The following is a 24,058-nucleotide window of genomic DNA, read 5'->3' as shown; positions in this document are numbered from 1 at the left end:
CTTTTGAGTATTAAAAATTATGTTGGATGGTTGAAAGCAAACATGACAAGTTTACCTGATATGGTTCTCAATTTGTATATAAGTGTCGAATATCATTTGCTGTTAGGGAATTGTAAAGTAAGGCCATCATTATATACTACCACACCCCTGATAGGATGGCTGGAATCAAATATGACAGTGCCAAGTGCTAGAAAAGACATGAAACAGCCAGAGCATTCATACACTGCTGGTGGGAATGTAAATTAGCACAGCCACTCTGGAAAAGTTGGCAGTTTCTTACAAAGTTAAACACAAGCGTAACAAATACATATGACTCCTGGGTATTTATCCCAAAGAAACAAATTCTTATGTTCACATAAAATTGGGTACACAGATGTTCATAGATTTTTATTCAAAACAGTGAAACCAGAAACAACCCAGACATCCGTCAACAGCGAACAGATAAACAAACCCATGGTACATCCATAGAAAAGATTACTAGTCAGTAACAAAAAGTAAAACTATTTATACACCCAACAAATTGGATGGATCTTAAGGGCAATTTGCTGAGGGAAATAAAGCCTATCTCAAAGGATACACACTGTATGATTCTTAAAATAACAAAGTTGGAGTGATGGAGTGTGATCAGTGGTCACCATGGGTCAGGGTTGGGGGAGAGTGTAGCAGGAGGATGTTGTGTTGGCACAATGCTGCATCCCGATTGTGGTGGGGTTTACAGAAATCTATATATGAGATAAAATTTCTTAGAACTCTATATATCAAAAAACAAAACAAAGCTCATACAAATTAATGCATACAAAAACTATTGAAATCCAAATAAGGTCTATAGTTTACTTAACAGTATTATACCAATGTCATTTTATTGGTTTTGATGATGTATTATGGTTATGTAAGATAATATCACTGAAGAAGCTGAGTAAGGGTATTCGGGAACTTTGTATATTTTGTAATTTCTTGTAAGTCTATAACTATTTCAAAACAAATTTTAAAAATTTATTTATTTAATTTCTTTATTTTTGGCTGCGTTGGGTCTTCGTTGCTGCGTGCGGGCTTTCTCTAGTTGCAGCGAGTGGGGGCTACTCTTTGTTGAGGTGCGTAGGCAGTGGCTTCTCTTATTGCAGAGCACGGGCTCTAGGCACACGGGCTTCAGTAGTTGTGGCATGTGGGTTCAGTAGTTATGGCTCGTGAGCTCTAGAGCACAGGCTCTGTACCTGTGGCACCCGGGCTTAGTTGCTCCGTGGCATGTGGGATCTTCCTGGACCAGGGCTCGAACCCGTGTCCCCTGCATTGGCAGGCAGATTCTTAACCACTGCACCACCAGGGAAGTCCTCAAAACAAACTTTAGAAAAATCATTTTTAAGGTGTTTTTGTAAACTACTTAATGCTACTTATAAACTTGGATAAATACATCCAAACATGTTGAATTACATATATGAATATATTCCTTTTCCTTTTGAAATACATAGACTGAAAGAGATGAATTTAGAGTCTAAGAAATGCAAGAGTGAATCATATAATGATATGAGGTGGGCACAGAACACTCCTGCATTGTATACAACATTAAAATTTAACCAGTGTTTAGAAGAGCCCACTTTAAAATTATGGAATCATTGATAATATGGTTCAAGGTATTGTGTCCCAAAATGGACATCAGGTGTACAATAAGTTTAGATTTCTGAGAGAAAACTCAAGTATACGTCATTTTCATGAGGCTTCTTTCCTTCAGTATTCTCTGATATTTTGCTAAAGTTACTCCACATTTAGTGGGTTCATAAACCATTCTATTTCTGTATGAATTCATGAGAAGCGATGAGGCAGAATGTATCACTGAAATCCTGCCATATTCATTGTCATCTGAAAATTTTTCTCCAGCATGCATATCAGGCAACTATTGAGGTTTTATTTCTACGATCATCATATTGCTACTATGAATGAGCTCACTGGTGATCTATTATGATCACTGATGAGATAGGGTTTTTATTCCCACAGAAGGCTTTCCTATTCTCTCCATTCATAAGATTTATCTTAGTATATACTTTTCAGACATATAATTACCTAGAAATGTTTCCTGAAGCCTTTTCTGCATTGTATGTATCAGAGCTTTTTCCTACATGTTAATTTAGACATACAGTGTGAGGTAACATCACTGAAGGCACTAGCACATTCTCTGCATTCATTAAATTTCACTCCTATGCAAATTCCATAGTTTCCCAAGGGTGAAATCTAGCAACAGGCTAATCTACACTGACGATAGTCAAGTAGAGCACACTGATGTTTAATGAGTTCACTGAACTATCATGGTTTGTACCCTGAACAAGTTCACTTGTATATAATGAGTTCAGAGTCACTGCAAAGGATTATGTACCTTGACCTATACGTTTCTCGTGTGTATTAACAAGGCTTGACAGATGAGAGAAAGGTTACCCCCAATTGCTGAATCCACAGAGTCTCTCTCTTTTATGAGTTCTCTGATGTACAACAGGTGCTGAATTTGTGTTGAAGGCTTTCTCACATTAATTGCATACATACAGTTTGTCTCCTGTGTAAATTTTCTGGTGGGTAATGAGACCAATACCAATTATGAATAGGATTTTCCACAGTCAGTACATATAAAGGTAGTTTATCCTGTGTGAAACCCTCTGATGTTGGACAAGGCATATTTTCTTCCTGTAGGTGTGACCATATTCATTGCTTTGTTAAGGTTTGTTTCCATTATGAGTTCTCTGATGTACAATGAGATTCCTCTTTGAGGAGAAGCCTTTTCCACATTCACTGCATACAAAAGGTTTCTCTCCTGTATGAGTTCGCTGATGAACGACTAGACGGCTTTTCACAGTGAAGCCTCTGCCACATTCATTGCAGGCATAAGGTTTCTCTCCAGTATGAATTTGCTGATGTAAAATGAGCTCTGTTTCCATGACAAAACCTTTTCCACATTCGCTGCATATATAGGACTTCTCTCCCATATGAATTTGCTGGTGTACAATGAGATAGCGTTTCATTGTGAAGCCTTTTCCGCACTCATTGCACGTAAAGGGTTTCTCTCCAGTATGAGTTCGCTGATGTACCACGAGATTGCTCTTAAAGGCAAAACCTTTTCCACATTTATTGCATATATAGGGCTTCTCTCCAGTGTGAGTTCGCTGATGTAACATCAGTCCACTATTCACGATGAAGCCTTTCCCACATTCGCTGCATCTATAAGGTTTCTCACCCGTATGCGTTCGCTGATGCACAACCAGCCGACTCTTCAACGGGAAGCCTTTCCCACATTCACTGCAGATGTAGGGTTTCTCTCCAGTGTGAGTTCGTTGATGTATGATGAGCATGCTCTTCACAGTGAAGCCTTTTCCACATTCATCACATACGTAGGATTTCTCTACTGTATGATTTCTCTGATGTACAATCAGATTACTCTTCCTGGGAAACCCTTTTCCACATTCATTGCACACATATGGCTTCTCTCCTGTATGAGTTCGCTGATGTTCAATCAGACGACTCTTCATGGTGAAACCTTTCCCACATTCATTGCATATGTAGGGTTTCTCTCCTGTATGGTTTCGTTGGTGTATGATGACATAGTGCTTTGTGGTAAAGCCTTTCCCACATTCACTGCAGATGTAGGGTTTCTCTCCTGTATGAGTTCGCTGGTGTATAGTAAGCATGCTCTTCCCAGTGAAGCCTTTTCCGCATTCACTACATACGTAGCATTTCTCTCCAGTATGGTTTCGCTGATGTACAATGAGATTACGCTTCCCTGGGAAGCCTTTTCCACAGTCACTGCATATGTAAGGTTTCTCTCCAGTGTGAGTTCGCTGGTGTTCGATCAGACGGCTCTTCATGGTGAAGACTTTTGCACAATCACCACATATAAAGGATTTCTCTCTCTTGTGAATTCTCTGATGTTCATTGAGCCTGGACTTTCGGGAGAATACTTTTGCACACATACTGCATCCATAAGGTTTCTCTCCTGTATGAACTCTCTGATGGTCAGTGAGCTGAGACTTCTTAACAAAGGCTTTCCCACATTCACCGCATATGTGGGCTTTCTCTACGTTGTGAGTTCCTTGGTGCTTAATGATTTGGGACTTACTACTGATGGGTTTTGCACTTACAGGGCATTGAACTGGAGAATTAAATTCTTCATGCTTACCATGCAGAAATGATTTCCCATCTCCGTTACATTTAGTAGAGTTCTTAATTTCATAGCTTTGGCCCTGGCTGACTAAACTTAAATGTGATTTCAAAGTTTTTATAAAGAACTCAAACATATCATTATTTTGCCTGAAAGAGAAATGACTTTTGCTTTGAGGAACAGGATTTCCAAATGCATTATGTTCCTGGTATTGTTCTCTACCTTTCAGCATTCTTTGATTTTCCCAGTCACCCTGCAGATGATTACCAACTTTGCCAGTTTCTAGGAAAGAAGAGAACAATGAGCCCTTTTTATTATTGTTTGGAATAAAATTGTTTTAAAAATTCCTTGGTTTTCTTAAAAAAATGGCACCTTAGTGGCAACCCTATGATAATAGTATAAAAGAAACACCATGTATAAATGTTCCTTATTTCTTACACATGGTAAAAACACAGTAATATAAACAAACCAAAAGGAAAAAAGCAATTAATGTACCAATAAGGTTAGGCAGTTGACAATCTATGTAGACTTGGCTGCTCTCTAAATAGGAAATTGCAAAACATGCAGAGGTAGTAAAATACACGCAAGTCTTTTTTTTTTTTTTTTTTTTTTGGCCTCACTGTGCAGCTTGCAGGATCTTGGCTCCCTGAGTAGGGATCGAACCCAGGCCCACAGCAGTGAAAGCACGGAAGCACGGAGTCTTAACCACTGGACCACCAGGGAACTGCCAAGCAAGTCATTGTTAGCAGCAAATGAGAGGGTATGGAGGAACAGAACTTGAAGAGACACAAGACCACAGAGGTGGAAGAGACAACTGATCCAAAATGATGAGGGTTGCATTTGTTCACTCCAAAACTATTCATTGAATGGCTCCCATGTGCAAGGCACTGTGTTGGCGTTTGGGATATATAAAATATGCCTTACTTACTTTCACTTCTCATAAATTCCTGTTAGGGAAACCCAAATAAAAAAGAAGGAAAGAAAAAAAGTAGGGAGTTGGAGATTGCTAAATGTGGTTTGAAGGAGCAATGGAGATGGTGGCAAGCGGAGGAAATGAGGATATGTTGAATACTTGCATAAAGAAAAGGCAAGGTTGGGGCTTCCCTGGCGGTCCAGTGGTTAAGACTCCGGACTTCCAGCGCTTCCACTGCAGAGGGTGTGGATTCCATCCCTGGTCGGGGAACTAAGATCCCGCATGCCGCACAGCCAGATAAAAATTTTTAATGTTAAAAAAAAAAAAAAAAAAGAGAAAAAGCAAGGTTAACTGATGGGGTCAGTGCAGAGAGTGGTCTTTGAAAGTGAGGAACCCAGGATTACTCTGCTAACTGTATGGCCTGAGCCAATGGTTTGGTAAAAGCATCTCCAATTGTGATGAGGAAGAAGATTACTGAAATCCACATGTAGGAAAAAAAAGTGTGCATTGTGGAACCTAAACTTTGAGATGATATTAGATGTGCAGTACAGAAATCAAGAAGCCAGGTAGAGGTATAAGTGGAGGAAACAATGTGGAAATAATATGTGCATACTATTCAAGAAAAGAGGACTGGATGTGTTGGGAGGACATGTAGAATGAAAGATGATGACGGTACAGAACCAACGTCTTAGACATTCCAACACTCAGGAGTTTGGGGATTCTTTAAGCCCACTTAGAGGATCCAAATTCTGACTATAGAAATCAGGGAAATATGCATACTGAGGTGTATAGAATAAACGTATTTGTAACCTGGCAAGTAACTGTAGAGGACTGTAAACTGAGATAATCTCTTGTGTTGTAATCCTGTTCCTAAATTTGCTTCTGTAGACCACCATCAAAACTAACTTTCCAAAAACATCAAACATATTAGTGGATAACTCGTATAATCAAAACTCTAACCTTTAGTCTATCTGTGTCACATTATCCTATGTTCCATTCATAGTGAAACAGGGCAACAATGACTGTTAGGAAATTTTGCAACTGGCCGTGTACCATGTAGTCACCTCGGAAGCTAATGGAATATGGAAACTGTCGCCTTTTTCAATCACTTTCTGCATTCAGTAGAGAAGTCGTATCCAAATTTTTCCCATGTCAACGTCCCTAATAAACTCTTCACTTGCCACCAGCAGCATCTACTTCAGTAACTCTACATTTGCATCTAGGTTGGCAACAGGTTGTACTAAAGGACCAACTTCCTCCTTTAAGACCAGGTTGTGTCAGCTTTACCTTCAGGTTTTTTTTTTAAAAGAACATCTGACTGTTCCTTATTATTGCTATCCTACTGCCACCAGGTGAAAGGTAAGACAGCCTAGAGCTATAAAAATACAAAACCTACCAACCCTCCACTATGCTACCTCAATTACTCACGTAGCAAATCCAAACAGTCATCCTGGCAAGAAAAGTATACATCACCGTGAATATTCCATGGATTCATGTTTCCACTCCACTCCTCCTCCTGAAGAGACCTTCTAACACTGGCTTTCATTTGCCTGACTTCAGGCCACTCTTTTGATAGTCAATCCCAAGGGCTTGCACATTTCTTATTTCATGCCTTCATTCCTAACTCATGGCATCATCTTCCTAATTCAAAATGTAGATACACCTTGTACATATCATGCTGTCATTCCCACTCTGACTGTATTACTATAAGCTCTATTTCCTCTGTTTTTCTAAAGGAATCCCTTTATTGTCCATTTGTACAGTTACCTTCAGTGAAGACTGAACCTCACCCTAAGAGAGGTCTGGCCCTTGCCCTTGGCTATTGGGAGGTGATCTCTAGGCCCCTGGAATGTCCTGCCTGATAGGAGTGTCTTTGTTTGCCTGGTGGCTTTGGCCACCAGACAGTCTAACAATGTGATTTATGACATGGGCTTTGGGCCACACCATATCAGTTACAACCTTTGGAGGAAATGGAGACTATAGGTATTAGCCTGACTTCTGGAGGGGCAAAAGACATATTTCCATGTGGGAAATATGTGATTGAATCCCAATGAAAACTCTGGATACCAAAGGCTGAGCCTTTGGTTGGTAGTACTCTGTGTATTATCACACATCATGGCTGGGAGGACATAATGCAGACCATGAGTCTGGAAGCACCACATTTGGACCCTTCCAAGAGTCCATATGACCCAAGAATTCCACTCCTAGATATATACCAAAGAAAAATGAAAACATACGTTCACAAAAAAGTTGTACATGAGTGTTCATAGCAGCATAATTCAAAAAAGCCAAAAAGTGGATACCACCCAAATGTCCATCAATAGATAAATGAGTAAATAAAATGTGGTATATCCATACAATGGAATATTATTTGGCAATAAAAAGGAATGAATTACAGATACATGTTAGAACTTCTATGGAAGAATTTCAAAAACATTATGATAAATGAAAGAAGTCTTTCACAATAGACCACATAGTTTATGATTCTATTTATATTAAATATCCAGAACAGGCAAATCTACAGAGATAGAAAGTAGATTAGTGCTCGCCTAGGGCTGAGGGCTTAGGAGGAAACTTTTATAAAGTGATGAAAATCTTCCAAAGTTGCTGTTGGTGATGGTTACATAACTCTCTTAATATACTACAAAACAGTGAATTGTATGCTTTAAGTTGGCAAATTGTAGCATATGTGAATTACCTCAGTAAAGCTGTTAAAAAAAAACAAGAGTATAATGGGAAAAACAAATGATTTAGGGAAATGAATACAATGCTAACACCTATGATGAGCCAAAGGAAAATCAGAAATAGCAAATGTATGAAGGAAGTAAACTGAAGGAGACATAAACTGCGACTTAGGCAGAACTGATGTAGATGTAAAACAGTCTTTTCTAGTTAAAACAGTCAACAACAGAGACCTCTAAGATGAGAACTCCATAGGCGGAGAATAACATTCAAGATAATACCAGCATGGACAGGGTAAGCTGTGCAGTATTAAAAGAGAATCTAACATTAAAATAGGATGGTGGACAGGGTTTTTTTGTGGAGAGAAGATGATTCCTATTCCTCATGCAGGAACTCAGAAATCTTAGACCAGTAAAAGATCTAGAACATCTAGAACTCAAAGTATAGCAATATAGACAATAGTAAGGGAGATAGCAATTTGGAGTCTCAGCCAGAAAACAGATAGAGCTTAATTCATGAGACTGAAGGAAAATTTTGAGAAAATGGAAAGCAATACCTTTGAAGAACCTCAGAATGGTGGTGGGGGTGGGGGGCAGGAGAGTGCGGTAGTCAGAAAACAGTGATGAATTCAAAGATCTCTCCTTGGAGCAAGGCCTGGAATTTCATAGCCAGAGAGGTGGAAGGGATTTGTGACAGGGTTCAAAGGAGAGGGTTACAGAATCCAAGGAAGAAGAAAACGAGGCAAACAAACAAAAATCAAGATGTAAAATAAAATCAGCAAGGAACAGATCTCAGAAGAGAAAAAAAGGGGTATATTTACCTCTCAAGACCTGAAAGTTCTTTTATGGGGAAAGAGATACACGGAGGCACGGTATCCTCAGACGCCCTCCCAGCCTTCTCGCACTGACTATGATGTCTGCATTTACCCAGGTGGTCCTCACTCACCTGGACAGGTTTGACTGTGGATTTCATCTTCTATTGTCCATGGTTCTTCCCCTCGTTCCAACTTGGACAGTGCATCTGGTTTGCTGACCCGATACCCTGTTCATGGGAAACGACAGAAGACTGAGACCCACTGAATTGGGCTGGGGTCTGTTGGGATGGGAGAATGTTACATTTGAGGGACCGGTTTTCACATCTGCCAAGCGGAGGCTTTTCACTCAGGAGAGACTCGTGGGATATTGTGATATAATAATATATATTTGGTCTCCGCACCCAGTTCCTGGCACAGAGCTTCTAAAGCCCTTGTGGGGACTTCCCTGGCGGTCCAGTGGTTAAGACTCTGTGCTTCCACTGCAGGGGGCGTGTGTTTGATCCCTGGTCAGGGAACTAAGATGGCGTGTGGCACAGCCAAAAAATAAAAATAGGGACTTCCCTGGTGGCGCAGTGGTTAAGAATCCACCTGCCAATGCAGGGGACACGGGTTCGAGCCCTGGTCCTGGAAGATCCCACATGCTGTGGAGCAACTAAGCCCACATGCCACAACTACTGAGCCTGCACTCTAGAGCCCACACTCTAGAGCCCACGAGCCGCAACTACTGAAGCCCGTGTGCCCTAGAGCCCACGTGGGGCAACTACTAAGCCCGCGTGCCTAGAGCCCGTGCTCCAAAACAAGAGAAGCCACCGCAATGAGAAGCCCACGCACCATAATGAAGAGTAGCCCCCGCTTGCCGCAACTAGAGAAAAGCCCGCATGCAGCAACAAAGACCCAACGCAAACAAAAATAAATAAAATTTTTAAATAAATAAATAAATAATAAAAATAAAATAAAGCCCTTGTAATTTCCTATGTGACGGGCTGGCAGGAACCTATTCTGTTACAGCACTTGGTTTAAGTTCCAGTTCCTGACACAAGAACTTCTAGCACCCTTGGTGTCCAGAGTGATGGCTGTCTTCTGTTTGCTAATGAGATGACTGGTGGCTGGGGGTCCCTAGAGAGCTTCAGGGTGGAGGCTGGCTGCCAGAAAGACCAAGGCATGAGTAGAAGGTTGGAAATTTCAGCTCTAACTCCCTAACCCCTCCATGGGGAGGGAAGGGGCTGGAGACTGAGTTAATCACCCATGGCAAATGACTTAAGAAATCACGCTTACACAATGAAATCGCCACAAAAACTCCTAAAATACCAGGTTGGGGGAGCTTCCGGGTTGGTGATCACATCAAGGTGACACACTTGGGGCGGGCATGGAAGGCCCACACTCCTTCCCCCATACCTCACCCTGGGCATCTCTTCCATTTGGCTATTATCCTTTATAATAAACTGGTAATGGTAAGCAAAGTGCTTTCCTGAGTCCTGTGAGCCGTTCTAGCAAATTACCAAACCTGAGGGATGGGGAGTGGGAATGCCCAATTTAAGGTCAAGTCGGACAGAGGTGTGGGCACCCTGGGTACCCAATACGTTCGACTAGCGTCTGAAGTGAGGGCAGTCCTGCGGGACTGAGTCCGTAAGCCTGTGGGATCTGATGCTGACTCTGGGTGGTTAGTGTTAGAAAAGGATTGAGTTTCAGGACACCCAGTCCATACCTGGAGAGTAGGAGAATTGGTTTTGGGGATAGAAAAAACCCCACACATTTGGTGTTAGCTGTGTTGGTAGTAAAAACAACTCATGGCATATTGTATACACCCTTTTATCAGGAGCCAGAGGAGGCACTGAGAATCTGCCATTAGGGCACTGCAGTGACTTCGAAGTATAAGCAGCTGAGGAAGGAAAGGCCACTGACTGGAGACCCTCTGAGGGACCCAGGGGAGCCGTCCTCACCCACGGACAGCAGGTTGCTATAGTTCTCCAGCATCACGTCCCGGTACAGGTCCTTCTGAGGAGGGGCCAGGAGCTGCCACTCCTCCCACGTGAAGTCCACGGCCACATCCTTGAATGACAGGGTTTCCTGTAATAACAGAGTCCTGTTTAATGCGAGTGTTTCTCTTTGACTGACTCATAAGGAATATAAAGGAAGCTGTCCTGCTCATATTACTATGATTTTGACACCAATTCCGATGTGTACGTCTTTTTAAACACATCACTAGGCAATTCTCTGACACCAGCTGTGTGTCCTACAATTCAATTCTGACATGATCGACCTGAAGAGAGCATCAGATGCCACAGGGTAAGAGTCCAGTCCCATGAGACCCCACCTCCACCCCACTCTAGATGCCAAATGCAAGTCCAGGTTGTCACCTGCGCTCCTGACTAACCAGCTATAGATTGGAGGTTCCAGTGACCCCCTCCTTGGGTTTGATTAATTTGCTGGAGCAGCCCAGAGAGCTTGGGAAAACAGTTTATTTACTGTTCACCAGTTTATTACAAAAGCATATGATAAAGGATACAGATTTCATCCAGACGCAAGAGCTGCACAAGGCAAGCTATGTGGAAAGGAGCTTGGAGTTTCCGTGCCCTCTCCTGGTGCCCCTCCAGCACCTCCATGTGTTCACCAACCCAGAAGCTCTCTAAACCCCATACCTTTGGGATTTTTATGGAGGCTTCATCATGTAGGTGTGATTGATCATTAACTCTATTTCTAGCCCCTCCCTCTTCTGTGGATAATGGGGAATGGGATAGAAGGTTCCAAGCTTCTGATCATGGCTTGGTCTTTCTGGTGACCAGGTCCCATCCAGGAGCCCTTCAAGTGTTGCCTCATTAGAAAGAAAGGCACTCCTATCACCCAGGAAATTCCAAGGGATTTTGGAACTCTGTATCAGAAACCAGGATCAAAGACCAAATTTTACAACAAAATATGCTCTTGGTACTCTTTTTAAAAAACTTTTATTGAAATATAGTTGATTTACAATGTCGTGTTAATTTCTGCTGTACAGCAAAGTGATTCAGTTATATATATATTCTTTTGCATATTCTTTTCCATTATGGTTTATCACAGGATACTGAATATAGTTCCCTGTGCTACACAGTAGGACCTTGTTGTTTATCCATTCTAAATAGAATAGTTTGCATCTGCTAACCCCACACTCCTACTTCATCCCTCCAACACCCCCAGTCTGCCTTGGAAACCATAAGTCTGTTCTCTATGTCTGTGATTCTGTTTCTGTTTTGTAGAGAAGTTCACTTGTGTCATATTTTAGATTCCACATATAAGTGATGTCATATGGGAGCTCGTAGTACTCTTTTTTTTTTCATAGTACTCTTATTATTTAGGAAATTACAAGGATTTTAGGGGCTCTGTGCTAGGAATTGGGGTCAAAGACCAGAAGATTCTCAGAGCACCCCTATTTATAAGGGTTTTAGGAGCTCTATGTCAGGAACTAGGGGCAGAGACCAATGTGTATATTTCTTATTATTTCACAAAAGGCTAACATCATATTAGATACACTGAAAATATAACGAGTGAACTGGAATACGCATTTTAAAAAAATAACTAAAGATGAAGCAGACACAGAAAGAGATAGAAAATATAAAGGAGAGTTTACTAAATATGGAGAATACAGTGAGGTCTAACATAGGCCTCTACATAGTTTTTGAAAGAGATTATAGAGCAACAGAGAAGCGATATGAAAATCTCAGGAATTAAGAAAATTTTAGAACTGATTAAACATCCTGTAACTCAGACTCAGCCAGCCAGCAAAGCCAAGCAGGAAATCTGCTTCTAGATGAGTGAGACTGAAACTATAGAACATCACTTGCAAAAGTCAGATTCGGAAACCAACCAGAAAGAAAAGACTCGGGCTTCCCTGGTGGCACAGTGGTTAAGAATCCGCCTGCCAATGCAGGGGACACGGGTTCAAACCCTGGTCCAGGAAGATCCCACATGTCGTGGAGCAACTAAGCCCGTGAGCCACAACTACTGAGCCCACGCTCTAGAGCCCGCGAGCCACAACTACTGAGCCCACGTGCCACAACTACTGAAGCCTGCACACCTAGAGCCCGTGCTCCACAACAAGAGAAGCCACTGCAATGAGAAGCCCGTGCACCACAACGAAGAGTAGCCCCCACTCGCCACAACTAGAGAAAGCCCACGCGCAGCAACGAAGACCCGATGCAGCCTAAAATAAATTAAAAAAAAAAAAGAAGTGATGAGGAAAGGATTAAAAAAAGAAAGAAAAAAGAAAACACTCATTACCATCAAAAGAAAGACAAAGTTGATGAAATGAAAACGACAGAAGCCAGAAAAATGTTGTGATGAATATATATTTGGTCTTTGCCCCTGGTTCCTGGAACACAGTTCCAAAAAACCGTGGGCTCTCTAGGGTGATAAGAGTATCTTTTGTGTGCTCATGAGATGACTGGTGCCTGGTCCCCAGAAAGACCCCCAACCTCCAGGGAGGGAACTGGCATTGGGGGTTGAGTTCAGTCCCCAATAGCCAGTGATTTAATCAATTTGTGCCTATATCAGAAAACCACCATAAAAACCCCTAAAACATCAGGTTCAGAGAGCTTCCGGGTTGGTGAACACATAGAGGTGCTGGCGGGCTGGTGCCCCCAGGGAGGAACTTCCGCGCCCCTTCCCCCACGCCTCGCACTATGCATCTCTTCCATCTGGCTATTCCTGAGTTGTAGCCTTTAGAATAAACCAGTGAATGTACATAAAGAGCTTTCCTGAGTTCTGTGAGTCATTCTAGTGAATTACCAAACCTGAGCAGGGGGTTGTGGGTACCCCCGGATTTAGAGCTGGTTATCAGAAGCTTAGGTAACAGCCTGGGACTCTTGACAGGAACCTAAAGTGGGGGCAGTCTTGTGGGACTGAGCTCTTACCTTGTGGGATCTGACGCTAACTCCAGGTAGTTAGTGGCAGGACTGAGTTGAATTGTAGGACACCCAATTGGTGTCTGGAGAGTCATAGAATTAGGAGGTGTGAGGAAAATACCCACACATTTGGTGTTAGAAGTGCTCTGGATAACAACAGTTCAGCAGTGTGGGAAGTCTTCAATGTCCTGATCCTGTGGCCATGCAGCCTAGGCCCAAATGCCACCAGGGAATGCAATGAGACCTGCTTGTCAACCGAGCTGCCAGATGAGGGGAAATCTGATGGGATAATCTATCCCTGTGTTCTTGCAGAGATTACATCATAGAGAAGAGAGTTACCTGGTTGAGCAAATTCTTTTCTTTTTCTTTCTTAAAAGAGGCGGCAAATTCTTAACACTGCTGATCTTACCACCTTCTGAATTTTTTCACGTGAGATGTAGATGCATTTGGAAAAATGAAAACTTAGGTTCCTACCTAATTTCACACTCAAAAATAGTTTTTCTCCTGTTTAGAGTCCTAGCCATAAAACAAAAGAATCTGTGAAAGGAATAGAGACAAATATGAATTATGTTCATGTCACAAACCAAAAACCATAAAAGAAAATAAGTAGCAAGCTTTATAAGAGGAAAAATTAAAACGTCTGCATTGAAAAAGTTATCGTGGATAAAGCTGAAAGAAAAGTGACAAGCTGGGAAAATATTTTTTATAAACAAAAGAAAGAATCAATATGTAGTGGATAGGCATGACTCCTATTAATCAGTAAGAAAAAAAATCATTTTGTTAATGTAAAAATGATAAGGACAGGCATATCACAAGAGAAAAAGAATCCAACTGGCCAATAAATATACAAGATGGATTTCAACCTCACCTATGATGAGATAAATGCAAAATAAGGTAAAAGAATAAACATTGGACCATTCAGATTGATGAAATTATACAATTTGATAATGTCCTATTATTAAGTACTGGCAAAGATTTAAGGCATGGATGATCTCACACATCACTTACTATGTAGCAGGCATGAAATGGAGCAGGACCCAATGGGGCCTCCCCAGGACAGATAGACACACACACACACACCACACACCACCATGTCCTCAGCCTGCCTTTTGTCTGCAGAAAAACTTTAAAGAATAAATTTAATCAGAGAAGTGAGAAAATGCAGACACAAAGGAAACAGTCCAACAAGACCAAATAAGAATAGTTTAGTCATTAAACAAAGTCAAGGACCTTTAGTTCCTCTTCCAGGGGTACAGATAATATTCTGAGCCATATCCTTTGAGCTGTTTTGTAGATACTGAAACCCTCACCAGTTGGAAGAAGTTAACTACATGATAACCAGACTGTAGCCATGACATAAGCTGCCAAAATTCTAAGAACTGGCTTCAAGGAAATGGGAACAAACCAACCGTGGAACTAAAGATTAACTGTACTGAACACAATCAAGATGACGCCGATCAGACCATGGCGTGACCGATTTCAAGATGACTGCCAGAGCTGACCATGCTGTTTCTGCATATAGCCCCCTCCCTCTGCCTATACAGCCCTGAAACTCCCCTTTAAAAGCTCTGGCCCACTGACTGGCAGTGGGGAGTTGGCCTTTGGACATGAGTCCACCCTCTTCCCCCAGTTGCCAGCCTCTGGAATAAAACAAACTTTCCTTTCCGCCAACCTTGCCTCTCGAGTTATTGGCTTTCAAGCAGCGAGCAGCCAGACCCGACTTTTGGTAACAGACACTCACCTAAATGCTTCACATAGTTTGACTCATTTCTTTGAGTACAATTATAGACGAATGGAATTTTATACAGCTAATATTCACAAAACCATTGCAGTCATTATTCTATTAGATGCTTAAATTATACCATCTTAGGCCAAAGGGATGTTCTTTAGAGTATAATTCCACTGATGCACAAAACATAACAGACGTATTTATGTACACAGATATGTACATGAACCCACATGCATTTATAAATAGGCACACATCTACAGGTGCACACACAGAGTCAGTAACAGTTACACATTATGTTCCAACACTAGTCATTTACTAGGAATCATATAAACACTATGTTCTTGATCCTACTTTGCCATGGCGTTGGAGTTTATCTTCAAAGTTTATTTCTCTCTAGATACTGAACTGATTTTTTTTTTTTTTTTTACAGGCGTCTACAAATCCATTAAGGAATAAAGGAGAGAATAAAACAAGACATGAGTCACCTGGGCCTGGATCATTTTCTTCTGTTCTCTGAAAATAGCTGGCAACGCAGAGGCTCTGTCTTTGTCTCTTCTGGATATACCGAAATTTCTAGTTAGATATAACAGTCGCCAAAGTATCCCCAGAAATAACAATATCTAGGTCCTGGAAACTCCTCTTTCTTCATTCATATCTTGTCTCTTGTTAGCACCTGTGGGTTGAAAAGCAAAATTACTTCTGGAATTATATTCCTTCTTCCTGTGCACTCACCTTAACACGTGGTCCCCAGTATTTCTGTCTCTTCATTTGATTCCCCAGAGAATTTCACACCTTGGGCCAATGAAACCTAACTCACTGAATATATGGAAGTAGCATGAATTTGAAAGGGAAAGTGGCAAAGGAGAATCAGCACAGTACTATATTTCAGTAGCAGGTAATTTTCAGACAAGTATAGAAATGAGGTCATCTGGGCAGTGAGAAACTGTAAATTCTTCCTTTAAACTTTGATGCCCTCAAGCCTCTTTAAAAGTCTTCATATCCCCTGTTTACATACACATTTTAATATGAGGGACAATGAACACATCAAAAAAAGAAGAGAGAGAAAAGGAACATGAGCCATAAATACAAATTTTAAAAACAATTCAAAAATTATAAATACTGGGAAAGGAGCAGCCTTTAAATATTCAGATATAGAACCTGAAATGAAATATGCAGTCAACCTGCAGGAGGAATGATAAAAACAAAACTTAAATTAAAAGATTACTAAATTGAGGTCTTCCCTGGTGGCGCAGTGGTTGAGAATGTGCCTGTCAATGCAGGGCACACGGGTTCGAGCCCTGGTCTGGGAAGCTCCCACATGCCGCAGAGCAGCTGGGCCCGTGAGCCACAACTACTGAGCCTGCGCGTCTGGAGCCTGTGCTCCGCAACAAGAGAGGCAGCGATAGTGAGAGGCCCGCGCACCGCGATGAAGAGTGGCCCCCACTTGCCACAACTAGAGAAAGCCCTCGCACAGAAACGAAGACCCAACACAGCCATAAATAAATAAATAAATTTAAAAAAATTAAAAAAAAAAAGATAACTAAATTGAAATATGCTGAATTTTTCTTCCCCCAAACTTTCATTTCTTCGGGTTCAAAAGGAAGGGGTGCTGTAGAGAGCTAAAAGGGATTAGAAAATTTGTGGTGGGGCGGGGACTTGGACCTGAAGCTTTCAGGGAATGTTAACTAACGTTCACCAAGTCTGTCCCAGCAGCCAAAGTCTGGGCTCAACACACGCACCTACCAGGGCTCCTGAGCCTCCGAGCCTTCGGCTGTCACACATCCCTGCACGAAAGACGGTGACCATTACCCCACCGGATTAATACCAAACCAGGTCAGATACACACGTACACTGACCTCCCTTAACGGTTCCTCGACCTTTGAGCTCCAAATTATCCGAGAACCCGAACAAGTCTCCGCATTCATTGACGAACCCCACGCCACCAGCTGTCAATCACCCCCGAAGACCTTAAACCCTGACCTCAGGACTCTCGGTAGTTAATCTGTTCAGACCTTTAATCGCTGACCACCAGAGCCCCCCATGATTGACCCCAAAGACACCCCGATCATAGAGATTGTACTGACTCCTCCACGCTCCCTTCAAAAACAAAACAAAACCACCATCCGCCCTCGCGCTACCTTCCCAGACTCAAAGGAGCCACAGCCCACCTAAAGGCCGACAGACCGCCCCATCCCCGCCTTTTCTGCAGCCAGACCCACACACCCACCTGGTTCTCTCCTGAACCTGCAGCGACCTCTTCAGGGCCTCACTTTAGCCCCCAAACTTCTTTTACTTCTGGTCCCCTCGCCCAGCCCCCTCTCCCGAGACCAACCGACAAGGGTCAGCCGCTTTTGTACCGCGTTTCTATGGGGAACGGATTGGCGGTTTCCGGCTTTTCCTTATTAGGTAATACGTCCGCGCCGCCACCACCGCCTCGGCGCGCTGGCGTCGCCATCTTTGCGCACCTGACGTACAGAAGGCGTGGCGGCCGCTGAGAGACCACGGCTGAAAGCTCTCCTGTTTCCTGGTACCTCAGCCCCTTAAAGGAAAATGGGGAGATTTTAAGAGGCTCGAGCTCATACAAAGCAAACGTGACGTGGGGGTAAATTCGTCTGAATGGACAGGGCCCGCTTGTGGACGGTGAACGGCGCCAGTTTTTCAAAGGCCGGAGCCCATCAAGACCGAAAGGGCGCAGGCCGTACATTCTGAGCGGCTGTTACGGCTGTGACGTCTCGGCAAATTGTGACGTCTCGGCAAATGTGACGTCCCTCGTCCGTGGGAAATTAAAATTGCTTCTGGACACCTCGATAACTGGTTTAATTGCGAAAAGATTTAGAGGCCGTATGAAAACTTAAGCGTGCTTGGCAAAAAAAAACCTGGCGGCGCGCTGTAGCCGTTTCGGGTTTGCGCCGTTGGGCAGGAGCACCGTGGACGCGGCCATCTTAGAGGAGATTCGGTGTCCGTACTGCGGGGCAAATGCTGTCTGCGGAGCTCGGCGTGGAACTGGCAGATGGAAGTGTTTGGGGAAGACCAAGGTTTGGAAAAGTGACAGTACGGGGGATGCAGGGATCACAAAGTGAGCGGAAACGGTGGTTGGTGTGAGCCTCTTCCTAACCGTGCTCCTTACCCAGCCCAAATGCAAAACCTGCTACATCCTGGGCAGCACTGGACCGCCTTCTGTCACTACAGATTAGTCTGCCTTCTTTTCATAACATTAGTAGTGTCTGTGCTGGCTTCTTTCACATAGCACGACTGTTTTGAAATTCATCATTTTAAAAAAAAATATATTTATTTGGTTGTTGCTCTCAGGCTCCTTAGTTGCGGCAGGCGGGCTCCTTAGTTGTGGCATGTGAACTCTTAGTTGTGGCATGCATGTGGGATCTAGTCCCCTGACCAGGGATGGAACCCGGGCCCCTTGTATTGGGAGGGCGGAGTCTTATCCACTGTGCCACCAGGGAAGTCCTGAAATTCATCATTTTTAAAGTATCAATAATAGTTCGGGGCTTCCCTGGTGGCGCAGTGGTTGAGAATCTGCCTGCCAATGCAGGGGACACGGGTTCGAGCCCTGATCTGGGAGGATCCCACATGCCGCGGAGCAACTGGGCCCGTGAGCCACAGTTACTGAGCCTGCGCGTCTGGAGGCTGTGCTCCGCAACAAGAGAGGCCGCGATTGTGAGAGGCCCGCGCACCGCGATGAAGAGTGGCCCCCGCTTGCCACAACTGGAGAAAGCCCTCGCGCAGAAACGAAGACCCAACACAGCCAAAAATAAATAAATAAATAAAATTAAAAAAAAAAAAATGCAAGCAGGGCCAAATTAATAAAAAAATAATAATAATAATAATAGTTCGTTCCTTTTTTGTTGCTTTAGTATTCATTGTTGAATATTCCAAAATTTAATCATTCACCACTTGGTGGACCTTTGCATTGTTTCCAGTTTTTTGGATACTGTCAGTGCAACTTCTATGAACATTCGTGTGCAAAAAATAAAATGACCTCAAAGGACTGGTTTTCGCACAGTCCTATGCATCTTCATCAGGTCACCAAGAAGTCTTTGCCAGCCATTACAGGCCTGCTACCCATTTCTAGCCCTGCTCCAGCTCATATTCCCTTCCTCCTTTCATCCCAGCCCTGAGCTAGAACGCTCATTCACCCAGGGGAAACAGATCTTGAGAACACAGGCTGTGCACAGATGCAAGGTTCACTTACTTTCTTCAATTACATTCAACCCGATAGGACCTTATAAGTCTCAGAAAGCACCTGATAAAAGTCATATAACGAAAGATCAAAGCAGGAAGTCAGTTTCATTTTCTCTCACTGGACCATCATTACCATGCTGGCCCAATCTCTCACCTGAGATACTAGAATTGTCCCTGCTTATTTCCTTGACCCATGTGATCTCACTTCATAGAACAGGCAAGGTGATTCTTGTAAAACGCAAATCAATCATGAAATTTTCCTGTTCTCAGTGATCTAATGACTACATTACAGGATTGAATAAATATTAGATGGCCAAGTTTAGGTGCTTAAAAATATTATGTTGAAGTAAATTTACCCGATAATCCAGGGTTTGTGATGGAAATGTAGGACAGCTACTGCATAGCAAATTTCCATTTCTTGTTCTTTAAGCAGGACTCAAGTTTTTTTTAGCAGGATATGTTTAATAGATCAAGGGAAAGACTCTGGATAAGAAGAGGGGATAAGAGCCCCGCTCATAAGAGTAAGAAGGAATGAAAAAGATAAGGAAAATCACATGTCTAATTGAGCAGGTCACAGAGGGGATGGAATCTTTGAAGTGATGGTAACTCTCAAAGGTGATAAGCCTGTGAACAAATAAATACAAGGTTTCTTCTTGAGTACCTCCCAAGGGGATCTTACCTCTTTTCATCTCCTATACTTTGTTCCAATGTACAATGAAACTGACCTTCGGGATGAAACCATTTCCACAATCTACATATAGAGGGTTTCTCTCCAGTCTGAGTTTTCTGAGGTAAAATGAGACGTGATTCAATGAGGAAGGCTTTGCCACATTTAGCATATACGTAAGGTTTCTCTCTGTATGGATTTTCTGGTGTTCGGTGAGCCTGGACTTTGTGATATATGCCTTCCCACGTATGCTGCATCCATGGGGGTCTCTCTCCCAGGTGAATTCTCTGATGTTTAGTGAGCCGAGACTTCCTGATGAAGGATTCCCCATATTCACTGCGTACATGGGATTTCTCAACTCTGCGATCTCTCTGATGCTTAATGAACTGAGCCTCAGTGCTGCTGAGTTTTCCAATTTCAGGCAATTTTAGTATGAATTTGCTCATGCTTTATAAAGAGAAAGGATCTCCCGTCTCCGTTACACTCCACAGGGTTCTTTATTTCATAGTTTCTGTTCTGATTTTACTACATTTAAATTTGCAGAATTTCCATGATTTTGCCTTAAAGGAAAATGCTTTTGGGCTAGATGAACAGTATTTTCAAAGGCATGATGTTCATGGCGTTGTCCCATCCGCTTTAGGCATCTTTGGTTATGCAAGTGTTCCCGCAGTTGATCATCAACTTGCTTGACTTCTAGAAAAGATGAGAACGTGAATGCTTAGGTGTGGATCAGCTCTTTAGTGTTGGTTGCATGATCTCAGTACAAAACAATCTTTAATAATGTTCCTTATAATCCTGTGATAAGCCATAATGTAAAAGAATATGAAAAAGAACGCATATATATGTATAACTGAATCACTTTGCTGTACAGCAGAAATTAACACAACATTGTAAATCAACTATACTTCAATAAAATTTAAAAAAATGTTCCTTGTTTCTTAGACATTGGGAAAACCACAATACACAAAAATCAAGTCACAAAAGCAGAAAGTGTACAAACAAGTTGAGGTAATTCACAATGAATAAATGTAGATCTGGCTGCTTTCTAAATACTGCCTTGCAAAATGTGCAAAGGTACTAAAAAAACAAGAAAGTCACTGTTAGAAGAGAAAATAGAGGTGGTAGAAAAACCTGATCCAAAATTACAAGGGCTGGGACTTCCCTGGCGGTCCTGTAGTTAAGGCTCTGCGCTCCCAATGCAGGGGGCCAGGATTGGATCCCTGGTCAGGGAACTACATCCTGCATGCCGTAACTAAGAGCCCGCATGCTGCAACTAAAAGATCGTGCACTCGGCAATGAAGATCCCATGTGCCACAACTAAGACCCGGCACAGCCAAATAAATAAATATTAAAAAAAAAAATTACAAGGGCTGCTTTCTTTCATTCAGCAAATCCTTGTTAAATGCCTATTATGTACTGGCCATAGTGCAGGTGTTGGGGACACATGAACATATTCTTTCTTCTCACTTGTGTTGACATCGTGGTTAGCAAAAATGAAATAATAAAAAATAAATAAATAAACAATAAATGGATGGATCTAGAGATTATCATATTAAGTGAAGCAAGTCAGAGACAGATATCATATCACTTATATGAGGAATCTAAAAAAATGATACAAATGAACTTATTTACAAAACACAAATAGACTCACAGACATAGAAAACAAACTTATGGTTACCAAAGGGAAAAGCCAGGGGAGGGATAAATTAGAAGTTTGGGGTTAACATATACACACTACTATATATAAAATAAACAACAAGGACCTACTGTACAGCACAGAGAATTATACTCAGCATCTTGTAATAACCTATAATGGAAAAGAACCTGAAAAATAATATATATATATGTGTATATATATAACTGAATCACTTTGTTGAACACTTGAAAGTAACACAACACTGTAAATTAACTATACTTCCATAAATTAATTAATTAAAAAAACAATCAAGCAAAGAAAAAAAGGAAGAAGCTACAAACTATGAGAAGTGGTCTGAAGGAGCAAAGGAGATGGAGAGAGGTGGAGGAAATGAGGATATATGATAGAGTGAGACACGGTTTCCTGATGAGTTCAAATTGCGGGAGAGGGAATAAAGAAAACAGAACCTCTGGAGAATTCCAGACTGGGGCAAAGAGAAGTCTTAGTCCATTCGAGCTGCTATAACAAAATACCATAGACTGGGTGGCTTATAAAGGACAGAAATTTACTTCTCATGGTTCCAGAGGCTAAGAAGTCCATGATCAAGACGCTAGTAGATTTGGTGCCTTGTGAGGGCCTGCTTCCTCATAGACAGCACCTTCTAGCCCCCACCTCACATGGGATAAGGGACAAGAGATCTCTCTGGGCCCTCATGACCTAATCACCTCTCAAAGGCCCCACCTCCTAATACCATCACCTTGTGGTTAGGGTTTCAACACATGATTAGGGGAGACCCCAACATTTAATCTATATCAAGAAGCTAAGAAACCATATAAACACACAGAGATCAGGTTTTGCTGTGGGTACAGCATTTAACGTGGGGTTAAATGTCAGGAAGGGAAATCACTATTTCCCAACGAAGCAAGAAGATGCACTAGTTAGAAGACTGCTGAATTCAAAGATCATTTTTCTTTTTTGTTTAAAATAAATTTATTTATTTTTGGCTGCAGTGGGTCTTCGTTGCTGTGTGCAGGCTTTCTCTAGTTGCGGCGAGCAGGGGCTACTCTTCATTGCGGTGCGCAGGCCTTTCATTGTGGTGCCTTCTCTTGTTGCTGAGCACAGGCTCTAGGTGCGCGGGCTTCAGTAGTTGCGGCCGTGGGCTCAGTAGTTGTGGCACACGGGCTTAGTTGCTCTGTGGCATGTGGGATCTTCCTGGACCAGGGCTCGAACCCATGTCCCCTGCACTGACAGGAGGATTCTTAACCACTGCACCACCAGGGAGGTCCCTTCAAAGATCTTTGGAGTAAGAGCTGGAAGGTAGAATCTTGTAGCAAGGGAGGTGGAAGAAATAGGCAGAGATGCTGTGACAGAGGACAAAAAAGGAGAAGATGTAAGAAACCTAAGAAGAAAAGTAGGTAAACAACAAAGAAAATCAAGGTGTATGTAAAATAAACAGGGACCGCTGGGATCAGATCTCAGAGGAAGAAATGGGGGTCTATTTCCCTTTAAACACCTATGAAGAAAAAGCTCTCATATGGGAAGATAGATACGAGGTGCGGTTGTTTAGACATCCTCAAACACTCTCACAGCCATGGGACTTTCTCTTACTGACTAGAATATGACTTCCCTGGCCGCCCACCTTGCTGGTTATCAGCTACACACCTGAACAGGTTCAACTGCGGTTTTCATCTTCTATTGGCCACGGTTCTTCCCCTCGTTCCAACTTGGAGGATGCATCTGGTCTGCAGGCTTCACACCCTGTCCACGGGAAACGACAGAAGACTTAGACACATCAAATTGGGCTGGGATGTCAAGACGGGAGAAAGCTACCTTTGAGGGAAGTTTTCACATCTGCAAAGAAGAGGCTTTTCTCTCAGGACAGGGAACATTATACACTTGTCTGGAGCCAGAGAAGGATCTGAGAATCTACTCCTTGAGAGCATTGCCGATACTGAAGCATTAAGCAGATGAGAAAAATGGCCACTGACTGAAGATTCTCTGAGGGACACAGGGGACACGTCCTCACCCACAAGACACCAGGTTGCTATGGTTCTCCAGCATCACAGGATCCCGGTACGGGTCCTTCTGATTGGGGTCCAGGAGCTGCCACTCCTCCCACGTGAACTTCATAGCCATGTCGTCATATATCAGGGATTCCTGTCCCAACATGGTCCTGTTTAATATAAAGTGTTTCCCTTCTATTGATGTAAGGAAGAAGGCATGTAAAGGAAGTTATTTTGTTATTTTCACCAAATAGGCTGCATTAATACAAGTAGTTTTTTAAAAAACACCTTGTAGTAGAAGGAAAACACTATTGGGATATTCTGTAATTATACATTCATAATTCTATTTATTCAACAAATGAGAAATTTCCATAATGCGTAGCCATTATATCCTCTTGCTAACCAAGA

General features: G+C 42.4%; 1 protein-coding gene across 2 annotated transcripts; it reads right to left on the bottom strand.

Annotated features, from left to right (window-relative positions):
- Positions 1-374: 374 nt before the first annotated feature.
- Positions 375-20,128, bottom strand: ZNF432 (zinc finger protein 432). 2 transcript variants are annotated; one of them, XM_057533526.1, is made up of 5 exons: positions 20,024-20,128; positions 15,633-15,820; positions 10,485-10,611; positions 8,676-8,771; positions 375-4,417 (listed from the first exon to the last, which is right to left on the bottom strand). In XM_057533526.1, exons 2-5 carry the CDS (start codon positions 15,645-15,647, stop codon positions 2,697-2,699), a joined length of 1,959 nt encoding a protein of 652 aa, XP_057389509.1. In that variant the 5' UTR covers positions 15,648-15,820; positions 20,024-20,128; the 3' UTR covers positions 375-2,696. The 2 variants fall into 2 exon arrangements, with proteins under 2 accessions (XP_057389509.1, XP_057389510.1); XM_057533527.1 differs by lacking the exon at positions 20,024-20,128 and adding an exon at positions 17,375-17,514.
- Between the last annotated feature and the right edge of the window lie 3,930 nt (positions 20,129-24,058).

The sequence above is a fragment of the Balaenoptera acutorostrata genome, chromosome 19 (assembly GCF_949987535.1).
Source record: "Balaenoptera acutorostrata chromosome 19, mBalAcu1.1, whole genome shotgun sequence".
Lineage (NCBI taxonomy): Eukaryota > Metazoa > Chordata > Mammalia > Artiodactyla > Balaenopteridae > Balaenoptera > Balaenoptera acutorostrata.
Note: the sequence above shows the minus strand (reverse complement) of the source record. Positions and strands in the feature narration are given on the sequence as shown.

Coding starts and splice junctions, on each gene's coding strand:
- ZNF432 (XM_057533526.1), bottom strand. Junction 8,772..10,484: donor TAGCAACCTGCTGTCCGTGG/GTGAGGACGGCT, acceptor TCCCATGAACAG/GGTATCGGGTCAGCAAACCA. Junction 4,418..8,675: donor CCACAGTCAAACCTGTCCAG/GTGAGTGAGGAC, acceptor CTTCTTTCCTAG/AAACTGGCAAAGTTGGTAAT.